At 44.5% G+C, this 12,350-nt stretch overlaps 2 protein-coding genes across 7 annotated transcripts in view; one reads left to right on the plus strand and one right to left on the minus strand.

Moving 5' to 3' along the window:
- Nucleotides 1-9,197, minus strand: part of CD36 (CD36 molecule (CD36 blood group)) — a 67,811-nt gene extending 58,614 nt beyond the window's left edge. The window contains exon 1 of one of the 3 annotated variants that reach the window (XM_083399886.1): nt 9,066-9,197. The gene's annotated coding sequence lies outside the window, so the exon portion shown is untranslated. Of the gene's footprint in view, nt 1-5,295; nt 5,314-9,065 lie in introns of those variants that run through there. The other 2 variants (XM_083399890.1, XM_083399891.1) reach the window with 2 other exon arrangements.
- A 1,875-nt stretch (nt 9,198-11,072) lies between these two features.
- LOC310658166 (guanine nucleotide-binding protein G(t) subunit alpha-3) overlaps nt 11,073-12,350 on the plus strand; it is a 48,982-nt gene continuing 47,704 nt past the window's right edge. The window contains exons 1-2 of one of the 4 annotated variants that reach the window (XM_083399985.1): nt 11,074-11,185; nt 11,333-11,406. In XM_083399985.1, the coding sequence (XP_083256111.1) occupies nt 11,367-11,406 (40 nt within the window). In that variant the 5' untranslated portion in view covers nt 11,074-11,185; nt 11,333-11,366. Of the gene's footprint in view, nt 11,422-12,350 lie in introns of all 4 variants that reach the window. The other 3 variants (XM_083399987.1, XM_083399983.1, XM_083399986.1) reach the window with 3 other exon arrangements.

A 12,350-nucleotide genomic window follows, 5' to 3' on the forward strand; every position in this document is an offset into this window, starting at 1 on the left:
ACACGGGTGGCGCTGTGGGCAAAACCTCAGCGCCTAGGATTTGCCGATCGCATGGTCGGCGGTTCGAATCCCCGCGGCAGGGTGAGCTCCCGTCGTTCGGTCCCAGCGCCTGCCAACCTAGCAGTTCGAAAGCACCCCCGGGTGCAAGTAGATAAATAGGGACCGCTTACCAGTGGGAAGGTAAACAGCGTTCCGTGTGCTGCGCTGGCTCACCAGATGCAGCTTTGTCACGCTGGCCACGTGACCCGGAAGTGTCTGCGGACAGCGCTGGCTCCCGGCCTATAGAGTGAGATGAGCGCACAACCCTAGAGTCTGGCAAGACTGGCCCATACGGGCAGGGGTACCTTTACCTTTAATGTAGTACAGGCATTTGTGTGCACATCACTTGGCTGAAGAACTACATTGCAAAATTAGAAGAAGTGCAAATTTCTCCCTCATCTGCACACATAGCTGCCCCTTAGCCAATGGAAACGGGTCAGGAGTTTTAATGTCTTCCATTATGTGCCTTTGGACAAGACAGGAAAATACTCAGGAACAGCTAAGGAATGCCAAGATCAAAGACTCAGCTAGATTGGTAAAGAAAAAGTAATGTATATGTGTTGTGTATGTGATATAACATTGTGCCACCAGATGGTGCTGTGGAGTCCGGTTTTTCTCTACCCGTTTTCCCTGTTTAAATTTACAACGCATTTAACTGAAATGCTTCTTTGATGTGTCTGGATCCAGCCCAGGATGGCTAATGACAGTGACAGCCAGCTTGTTATCATCCCCAGAGATGGCAACATTAGAAAAAGTCACTGATTCCTGTTTAAGCATTTGGAAACTTCCTCGTTCCCCCCCCCCCTTCACCATCCCAAAAAACTTCAAAGGCTTTTTCTCCACTCTGTCAATGTAAGGGTTTAATCGCTGGGATCTCTTGCATGTGAATGCTAAAGACTGTAATCCAACTGATGTGTTTATAGAAGCAAAATAATTAAACTCACCTCATCAGCCACCAGAGTACCAAGGTCTTTTTTTTCCACGAGAAGACTTCCTTGACTAAGTTGGGTGAGTTATGTACCAATTCTTCTGTAAGACAACACCATCCAGCCCTATCTAAGAAGCACCTGACTATTGAACTGATAAGGAACTTATTGGTAAGAGAACTGACTTAAGACCAAGGCTGAAGAAAAGCGAGAGGCTTGCAGTCACAGTTACAGGCAGCCAACATACAAATGTACAGTGACTTTGGACTTGACACAGTAAGATTGAATACTATTTATTTTATGGAGCTTAAAACAATTTTTTAAAATCTTCAAGTAATCATATAAATATGAGAGGTGCCATAGTATTGCAGGCAGTTAACCAAATTTGCATAGGCTTCATTTACAGTCAATTGACTGAACAACAATCGTGGAAATATTCAAATAGCTTGTTGTGCTCAGTCTATTTTGAACTATAAAACCTACTGGACACAAAGACCAAGACCCCAGCCTTTTCTTTTCACTCTTTTGCAGGACTCTTGTGCCCTTCTACAACTTTTCAACTTATATTTGTGGCTGAAAATCTCTACAGCCTTACCTTGGAGTGAGAACTACTGAACTCAGTTGTGTTTACTTCAAAGTAGATGTTCATAGGATTGCACTGCAAATCTCAATGCAAAGAAAGAACGTCACCTACTGAATCTTGTATCGTTCAGTGAACTGTCAAAGTCATTGAAGCCCTGCTGGAAAGTAGGGTGACTATCCTGCCGACTACCTCCAGTCTAAAATCTCTTCCCATTCCTCTTCAGGTGGCCTGGGGCAGGTGGGAGGAGAGATCTTACTGCACAGTGAAAACTATGGCTGTAAGACGAATTCCTAAGAAACCTTGAGCATTGTGCTAGAAGGCACTTGGAGGACAATGGAAGCCTTTGAAATAACTAATCAATCACTCTCCTTGCCACCATCCTTGCTGATACGGAACAGAGAAAGAATAGACCTTGAAGAAAGAGAACAGAGAAATAACTGCCACATTTTCCTGTTTAATCATGATACATGGCTTAAGCCACATTTACAGGGTGGAGTGCAGATGGTTTCATGGGGCCTGGAACTGCAGCCTATTAGAGGGTCTTGAGATATGGCTTCTGAACACAAAGAAAGCTGCTTGTCACCAGGTGCTTGGCGTCAGCACGTTCCCTGCATCTGCATCAAGTTCAGAATGGCACAACAGGATACCTCCCTTAAACAAATCAGTATGAAGTAGGCAGGAGTAGATCTTCCCAAAAAAAGCTGTCAGCAGAGGGAGAATTAACCTGCCACTACATTCAAATTTCAGTGTATTTTAAATGTAGACTCTTCAATATATATATATATATATATATTGTGTGTGTGTGTGTGTGTGTGTGTGTGTGTGTGTGTGTCATATCATTTCAATTGTTACCTTCTTACCAAAGTATAAAATCCATCACTAAAGTTTTGGTTCAATGTGGTGACCACACCTAGTCGCCTGTGGAGTGTTGTTAAAAGGTTTCACACACACCCTTCGATTTAGGGAATAAACAGATGGGAGAAATTCCAAAATGCATGATGCACATTGACTTTCATCTTCCTCTCTTGCTGAGAACAGAAAGCTGAAGTAGAAGGACAAACAGAACACCGCTGTGCCTAACCACACTTCTAGTTGGTTGGGTGTGTAACAATTAGGAGAGGCTTTAACCTGCACCTGCACACAAGCAGAACCCAACTGCTGAGAAAACCTGACGTGTGGCAGGGGCCCAACACAGGAGAAGACTCATCTCCTTGGACTCCCCACCACCAACCGAGGCTGAACACCACCTGAGACCAGCAGTACAAAACAGTTTCCCCAAGCAAGGGAATCCAGGATGGTGGCTGTGTAAATGCAGTGAACCCATCCATCATAAGCTCAGGTTGTATATATGTCAGGGAAGAGTTAGAAGCATTTGTGTGGTGATCTGAAGAGGACAACGACCAGTCCTGACAATATATATGTGTCATGTATCATAAAGACACCATAGTCTGCATTATACCTCATTACAAAGCAAACACGAACCATGGGTAAGCACCTGGAACTGCTAGAATCTTGCACCACTCAAACACCGGGTTGGATGCAACAGTATGTTATTCTCACTAATAAATGCATTTTATGCACACTTGGCTTGGCTTGCACTTTTACAGAGGAAGAGCGAATGTCAAAGAATGGCTGCATTTCAGTTAGCATATTGTTTCAGAAAATGTGAATTAGGTAGGCTAATCTTTAAAGGGGAACTGAATCAACTTCCCTGCCATCCCTAATGATATCCTTGTGGCCCCAAAATGCCAATGAAGAAAATGATGGCACTCAGAACGGGGATAAGACGACAGGCCAGAAACAAGTCTTGCAGTCCAGTGCAGGAGAAGTCCACCCCAAGCACAAGAGGGTGCATTGTCAGTGCCTACCTGGTCTGTTGCAGTGGCTCCAACAGAATTGGGGAAAACCAGAAGCCTGCCCCCTTTCTCCCCAGTAGGATGGGTCCCCACCTGAGCAGCCATTATGTTCTGTATACAGGTTTGATATTAATGCCTACACGCAGAGAGAAAGGTATTTCAGCGCAAGAATTTTATAAGTTAACCTGTACACAAGTTCGGAAACCTTATCCAGCACTTATCCATGCAGAACACCATGCAGTTTAGACGCCTGAGAGAGAGTCCTCATTGGCAACAGCTGGGTAGCATTTTAAGGCTCGGTTGTTTGTTCCAATAAATCTTTAAATTATACAGAAATTGAATATGCTCATTTAGCAGGCCTTAGAATATGGTCAGGAAAAGTCCTGCAACATCTTGGATTGCATCCAAAGGAGAGAATTTTGTTTGGTAGAGACAGAGTCCTTTTGAATAGGGAAAACAGAAACAAACACAGTGAAATAAGTAGGGTTTAACCACTGCTTTTCTGTGGGGGTCCTCAAGGGTACGCAGTACCAGCACCTCTTTTTCTAGAAGAAAAGCACTGTGTTTAACATTTGAGCCATGTGCCTGCTGTCAGTCACAGATCTCCCATCAAAGGACTTCATCCACAGCCACTCTTGCTAGCTAGCGGTAGATGCAACCTTACTGTATGCTTGTGAAACGTGGACCACTTATAAACACCATCTCCAACTCCATGAAAGATTCCATCAACGGTGTCTCCAAAAAGTTTTACACATCACCTGGGAAGACAGGCGAACTAATGCCAGTGTACTAGAAGAAGCAAAGATCACCAGTGTCGAAGCAGCAATCCTTCAACATCAACATCATTGGACTTGTCATGTTGTGTGGATGCCTGATTATCGTCTTCCAAAGCAACTACTCTATTCCGAACTTAAAAATGGAAAGTGTAATGCTGATGGTCAACAAAAGAAGTTTAAAGACTCTCTCAAGGCAAATCTAAAAAAATGTAGGATAAACACTGACAACTGGGAAACACTGATCTGCGAGTGCTCCAATTGGAGAACAGCCTTTACCAAAGGTGTCATGGGTTTTGAAGACGCTCAAACTCAGGATGAAAGGGAAAAACGAACTAAGAGGAAGGCACGTTTGGCAAAACCTGGTCAACTCCCGCCCAGAAACCCATGTCCCCTCTGTGGAAGGACGTGTGGATCCAGAATTGGCCTCCACAGTCACTTACGGACTCACTTTTAAAACCGAGTTTACGGAAGACAAATCTTATTCAGCTAAATGATCGCAGAAGAAGAAGAGATGCATCCGAGCAGAGGCGTACCAATTTACTAGTCCCACCCCTACGTCTTCAGCCCATAACCCCACAGAGTACAGCAGCTCCCCAGACATTTGGAACTGTGGTTCCTACTGTTGGCCATTCTGCCTGGAGCTGACAGGAGCTGAGGTCCAACAACATCCAACCAGAGAGGCTGCAGGAGTCTGGTTTCTTGAAGACCAAGCCAGGAAAAGCTTTGCTGGCTTTCTGTACTTCAGGCTGCTGTTGAGTTTAAAAAGTGGGCAATTGTATTTCTGCAGATTGATGTTTATTCCAATTCAGCGGTAAACAGTGGGTTTTCCTGGGGAAAGCAGTGGGGCAAACTGAAAAGCGATCAGAACTGTACCTAGAAAGCACGGGGAAACAGGAAGTGCTGATTTCCTCCTTTTACACCTTGTTCCCAGGCCCCTGGCTGTTTAAAAAAGCTGGAGAACTTGATTTAGGTAGTCTTGCAGAAGCTGCTTAAAATTTTATTCATTTTATTTTATTAAAATTGTATACCACCCTCCATCCGTAGATCTCAACATGAATCACACCATAAAATTACAATATAAAACGGCACTTGAAGTCATATTTAGTTTGACTCACAGCACTGCCTTCTGGATCCACCACCTCTTGTCATTCAGCAAGGAAACAGCAGTCTGCTTTTGAAAAAAAAGCTTTGCCTTTCCATTCCCGAATGAAGGCCATTCATTCTCTCCACACACACACACCCCATGCAAAATGTGCACATTCCGCTGCAAGAGAGTGACGTCTTTCAAGGCTGCTTCTTGAGGGGGAAAGCAAAACTTGAAAACTGAAAAGGGTTTCACAGTTAGTAAGGCCACGTGTCTCTTCCCCTGTACTCCCAATGCCTCATTATCATTTTTCCCCCAAACCAGAAGTGAAGGCATTTGCTTGGCCTGTCATTTAACAAGAAGCTAATGTTTTGCAGCTGGCTGGAGCAGAGCTTGCCTGACTCGAACGGCATGAACTCCCACATAAGCTGGCCTCCTTCCTGCCCACAGAAACTCATTTTATTTGCACTGGAGCCTCAGAGGGCTCAAACCATACACATCATTTCCCACCTTGTGATGTGTTTTCCAAAGGTGTGGCAGCACAGCCCTGGCTCCTTTCAAGCCACTTCATGGGCGGCGTTCATCTTTCACACCCACTGGCCCTCTCAACAGAGTTCTCCCATCCACATGTTCAGTCACCTAAGCATATCAAAAGTGCTTTTCTTTTCTTTATCTTTGACCACAGCATCACATTTGCTGCTCTTGCACACAAAATATGCTAGTGTCAACCACAAGCCTACAAGCATTGCCCAGGCATGCGAAGAAAACTCCCCAACTTACATTGCCTACAAATGCCAAGTTTCACAATGATGTTCCATCCCTCCTGACCTTGTGGGTTAATAAAGAAATGCTCCGGACATTCAGGGTTCTTACACAGGCCAACCATCTAAGGACCAGAGTTTCCCCATCCAAATAAACATGACGAGAAGGGACACCTAGGTTCACCACAGGAGTCTTAACCCTTCCCAGATCACTTCACCTACAGTTATTATCAGAGCTTTTTTTTTCTTCAGACAGAACTCGACAGAACTGAATTCTGGCCCCTCTCAGGTGGGCACCATTGCCATTCTAAGAGAACGGGGGGGGGGGGTGTCACAGTGAGTTCCGGCACCTCTTTTTCTAGAAAAATAGCACTGGATATTATGCTCCCAATCTTGCTTTGTGTTAATGGGTACAACAGCGTTCAAAGCTGAGCTATACGATTTGAGTTCAAGGGTTCTCCCCAACAGTAGAATTGCCAAATTTTGTCTAAAGTGAAATTAAGAGAATATGAACACTCCCTTCACACCATAAAAAAAAAATCTAATGGCCTTTGATAGAGCTCTCTTCCTGAATTTGTCCAATCCCCCTGTAAGCGTCCGTGAAATCCACGAAGACCTGTACATCTGCAGAAATGGGGACAAAGTTCCAATTCCTTAGACTGGAAGTTCACTAGAGTACACTGAATGTTAACAGGAGAAGCACATGACAAGCAAGATTAAGGATGACTCAGGCTCATAAATCAAAGCTTGAATTGCATCTTAATTCCTCTTTTTTGTTTACCATTGCAGCTTCAAAAACCTTCTGTTTTGTTCCTCTTGTTCTCCTAGTTACATCTTGCATTTTCTTATCCCTTCCTGTAACTAGTGGCCCGGTTAGGGCAAATCAGTCAGGACTAGGGGGGAGGCACGACCAAAATAACTACTGGAAAGTCTCAGGCAGATAATCGTTAAATCGTATCGACAGGCACCGTTCTCAGGAAGTCCGCTGTACCAGAAGTATATTGCATAAGCCTTTTAATAAGTTTCTTGCATTTATGGAGCGGTTTTCCTCCCATCCGTGACACAGCTCATGTGCTGATCAAGAAAAGAAAAACCAGGAAAAGGTGTTCAGCAAACATTTTTTCTCTCCCTTCCCACCACATGTTGTTCAAGAGACACAGCTGTTTTACATGGTATTTCTGCTTATTTGCGAGCTTAACACTCCCCTGATAACTTTGCAGATTTTGATAAAGGGACTTAGAAGCAGCCTCTAAGGGGTAAACTGTCTGCAAATGTACATATTAAAGAGTCCCAGGGCTTTTCTGTCCCTGCCCAACCTCAGTCTTCATGATGGGGGGGAATTACATTTAGAACGTTCTCAAGCTTAATATCAATTTGCTAATGGAATAAAGAAAGAGCAGGTGAGGAGGTCTTACACCCCCATTACAACTTCTCATAGGAGCCAACTCTTAAGGCCAAGGTCCCTTCAGCCCCCAATAAAATATCCGAGGGAGCCAGGCCTGCCCCCACCCACAATATTTTATTCAATATTCAGTATTATTCAATATTTTATTTGTGCACCTCTGCAACTTCTCCAGTCTCAGCTGTTCCCTCCCTAAAGAAACTTTTCTAAAGGAAAGGAGACTGTAATGAGGACTGTCTCGGTAAGTCTATTTCATTTTCTCCTTTTTTTCCAATTCTATGTCCTGTTATTAACATTTCCGCTTTAGTTTGAGGGTGGGTGAAATTTGCATGAAACTGTGTCCTTTACTCATAAAAGGCACATTTTTAAATGCCCTTTTGCCTAGCAATTTTTCCTAATGTAATCCATTTTTACAAGCGCCTTTCACATTTTCCCCTAGTACACGTTTCTATTTATTACTTAGGGGTTTTTTGCACTTATATCTTTCCAACAACCCTGTGAGGTAGGTTAGGCTGAGAGTGAGTTTCATGGCTGAGTGGGGATGTGAACCCCGTTCTCCCAGGTACTAATCTGACACTCTAACCACTATACAACACTGCTCTGTTTTCATACACACTCTGGGGTCAGGGAACTCAAAGGATTACTGCATTTCAGGTCACTTATTGCTTCAGAAGCATGAATTTGGTAGGTTCACATTAAAAGGCAAACGGAATCAGATTTACCCCCCCCCCCCACATCTAGTGGCAAGTTGACCACTCTAATCCCTATACCTCATTTGATAAGCTCATGAAAACTAACATTTAGTGACATTTAACCTTGTTACTTTATGCAGGCCTATAGACAATTATCAGTTACTTTGCGGCACACACACAGGATTGTAGCCACATAAATTCTACTCAGAGTAGACCCACTGGAATTAATAGACATTACTAATTTATGCCAATTAATTTAAAGAGGTCTACTTGGAACCCTTGGAATTTATCTCAGATGCACATCTAAAAATAAAAGAGCTTGTGAAATTGCTCTCCAGCCACTTTGTCTTTTAACTAGATAAAAAGCAAAAGTTACTCAAGACAGATTTTTCCCAGTAAAATTTGAGAACAAACAACTGCCTCTTTGATGAACTCTCCCCAAGATTTCTGACATGTGTGAGAGTGTGTGTCAACCACCACTGTGTCCAGACAATACTATGAAATTGTATTATGGAAACAAGATGTGGGCATGATACCCACACAAGCACAGCAAAAGCAGAACAAAACTTAGGGGAAAGTGGGGAGGGGACCCAAAACTATACTGTTCTTAAACCAATGGCAACATCTACTAAGAAGAAAAAAGTGTCACAGAAGCCTCCTGGAAAACGTTCACCAAACAGTTTGCCAGATGTTACTGCTCAAAAATAGCATGAAGCTTTGAATAAATCACTCTTGTTAAGCTTTACTTTTAACAGAGATTTACTAAAGCATTAGCATTCAAAGAGATAAATCAATTACTTTGGCCTACTTAATAAATTTCAAAATCATACACCAAACAATGCTTGTTTTAATATATTATTAATAGCTGGTATTTTCCTAAAATGCCATTTCCCCTCTATGTGGAGAGATGTACTTTTCCAGACCTTGCATCACAGTAAGTACCTACCTTACCTCAGGCCTAGCAGGACATGAAATGCACATATCACTCTTTCAATCACCAGACTACTACAGCTCGCCTAGTAGCTGTGTCCTAAAAGTTTCTTTCTCAAGTACTTAACCTCCTCCATCTGGGTCAAATGCTAATCAAGCTTTACTCAGCTGCACTTCCAAGAAATCTACAGAAAGATCAAACTCTGCAACAACTTGAGCACATCAGCTGGCTTCTCTGTTTTTTTCTGCTTACAGAGAAATGTTTAAGGCTGCAGGCCTAATCCTGCTTACCTGGGAGTAAGCCCCATTGAATTTAATAAAAGTTTTGCCTGAGTAGACATGGTTAGGGTTACAGCCTAAACCAGTAAAGCAGATGTGAGGAAACTTTGATGATGGGAGGGCCCAGTTTCCCCACACTTGCAGTAGAGCATGGTTAGCTAAATCAAGGGTGGCCAGGTCCAGGTCCCCAGGTGCCATAGGAAGTAGAATTTCACCAGGCGGAGTTTTCAAATACTGGAGAAAAACAGACCAACCCACGCTGAGTGCAACTTCCCCCTCTGTGTAACTCTTAAACCTGATTCTCTTGTGCCTGTTAGTCACTTGGTGACTTCAGTATCAAGTGATGATTTGTGTGTGAGAGAGTGAGAAAGTGAATGACTCCTCAGAAATCTAACCCCATATATGAAACTTTTTCTGGTGAGAAAAAGAAATGAAGTGCTGATAAGGTAAAGGTACCCGTGCCCGTACGGGCCAGTCTTGACAGACTCTAGGGTTGTGCGCCCATCTCACTCAAAGAGGCCGGTGGCCAGCGCTGTCCGAAGAAACTTCCGGGTCACGTGGCCAGCGTGACATCGCTGCTCTGGCGAGCCAGAGCCGCACACGGAAACACCGTTTACCTTCCCACTATAAAGCGGTACCTATTTATCTACTTGCACCCGGGGGTGCTTTCGAACCAGTGGCGTAGCGTGGGTTGTCAGCACCCGGGGCAAGGCAAGTAATTTGCGCCCCCTAACCCGGGGCAAGGCAAGTAATTTGTGCCCCCTAACCTGGGGCAAGGCAAGTAATTTGCGCCCCCCCCCGCTGCACTGTCCCTCCCCCAGATAGTCCCTCGCTCTCTCTCCGCACTACACCACACGCCTGGCACACCCCCCCACAGTGGGCGGCGACCCGGCGGCTCGGATCGGATTTGCACAGCCAGCACTGCAGTGAGAGAGAGTGAGTAAGCCAGGTAGGGGCAGAGAGCTGCGAGTGCGAGCGCCCCCCCCCCCCAGATGTTGCACCCGGTGCGGCCGGCCCCCCCTGCACCCCCCACGCTACGCCACTGTTTCGAACTGCTAGGTTGGCAGGCGCTGGGACCGAGCTACGGGAGCGCACCCTGCCGCGGGGATTCGAACCGCCGACCTGACGATCGGCAAGTCCTAGGCGCTGAGGTTTTACCCACAGCGCCACCCGCGTCCCGAAGTGCTGATACCCATATCTTAATAAAAGTGCAGTGCACAAAATGGCTACCTGGGCAACAAAATAAGAGGAGACAGCACCATTGCACACAAAAACCTCTGCCTCCCATCATCTCAAAGTACGATGCTGTGGTCCATGCATTTTGTCAGAGAAGCTGCTGGTACCTGTGGAGCAGAGACCAGGGACCATATTTTTCATTCCCAATACAAATTTGTAACCTGCCCCCTCCACTCTCTCTCTCGTACACATATAGGAGCCAACTCCTAAGGGCTAAGGTCCCTTCATCCCCACCCCCATAAAATATTTGAGGGGGGCAAGTTAATGGGCACTGCCATCCAAATGATGTGTCTGTGTTACGTCATGTGATCATGTGGGGTGGGGCTTGCCTGCCCCCCCCATATTTTATTCAAGTTGGCGCCCCTGCACACACACACACATACCATGATCAAATTACACGCAGATAATCTACACGCAGATAATGAGTCCCACTGGGAGTGGTCATTAGGAGGCTGGGGACAAGGTGCTCTCAATCTGCTGATGACACTCAGCTCTGTCTCTCCATAACATCTGAATCAGCAGAGGCTGTGCAGTCCTTGGATCAGGGCCTTGGCCACAGTGGTGAGATGTATGAGGAGAAACAAGCTGAGCTTGAATCCTGGCAAGACAGAGGCACAGGGGGTGAGTAGCTCCCATGCCCGAGACGGTGGTCAACTGCCTACCCTGGGGGGGCTGCACTCCCTTTGAAGGACCAGGTTTGCATCCTGGGTCCTTCCATAGCAGTCAACGTTTCCCTTTTTTAAAGGGCAATTCCCTTATTCCGAATAGGATTCCTCACAAGAAAAGGGAAAAGTTGACAACTATGGGTCCTTCTGGAGCCAGCACTGTCACTGGAGGCCCCGGTAGCAAGATATAAGGTAACATCTAACAGTCTTTCCAATATTTCTTTTCAACTTGTAGCATCTGTTAATATTTAGTTTTCAAACCCCACTATGACTAGGGATGGGCAAATTTATTCATTTTAGTTTATTTCAGTTTCTTATTTTCCACTCTTAAGTTCCGTTCTCCACATTTCCACATCAGTTTGCAAAAAAATTTTTTTGAAAATTCATCAACATTTTTGATGATTCATCAACATCTACAAAAATATATATTTCTATATGCCATTTCTGCTAATACTGCATAAATGTTTTTACAAAGTTTCCTCCCCCAAATATAATGCATCTTTGCAGGCGATTTTCACTAATGTATGCATTTCTGTACACGCTTTACTTTATTCACACCATTCACACACATTACTTGACAGGAGAACTGTATTGCAAAATTCAGACCAACATGAATTTTGAAAGTTTCCTGTGTATCAGTTAGTACAAATGAAGCAGGTTTTCCTTTAAATGTGGACTGAACCAAACCAATCTCCCTTCCCTACCTGTGACGATGATTGCTGTAATTCCTCCCACTGGCAGTAGCACGTTTTATGTTCTGTGTTCTTTTCATGCGCAGGAAGTCTATTTATGAATGTATTTGTTTATGCGATTTATATCCTGTCCTTCCTCCCGAAGGAGTTTAGTACCTAGTTTACACAGTGTATTTTCTCCCACAGTTAAGGAATACGGTCGCACGCCACGCCACCCTCCAAGCGGTGTGATACTCCAGGGGTTCCTGGCGCTTTCCCAGGACTCGTGTTTCCTTTTGATTTGATAGAATTGATTTGATTTATTGCATTTCTACGCTGCTTTGCATTCAAATGAATATTTTGGAATGAGGGGCAGTGGAGGCTGTGGTGCCTTTATGATACATGGTTTATTTACACATATATACAACCTGGGCCTATGATGGAGGGCCT

Source organism: Podarcis tiliguerta, assembly GCF_965153285.1.
Source record: "Podarcis tiliguerta genome assembly, chromosome: 10".
NCBI lineage: Eukaryota > Metazoa > Chordata > Lepidosauria > Squamata > Lacertidae > Podarcis > Podarcis tiliguerta.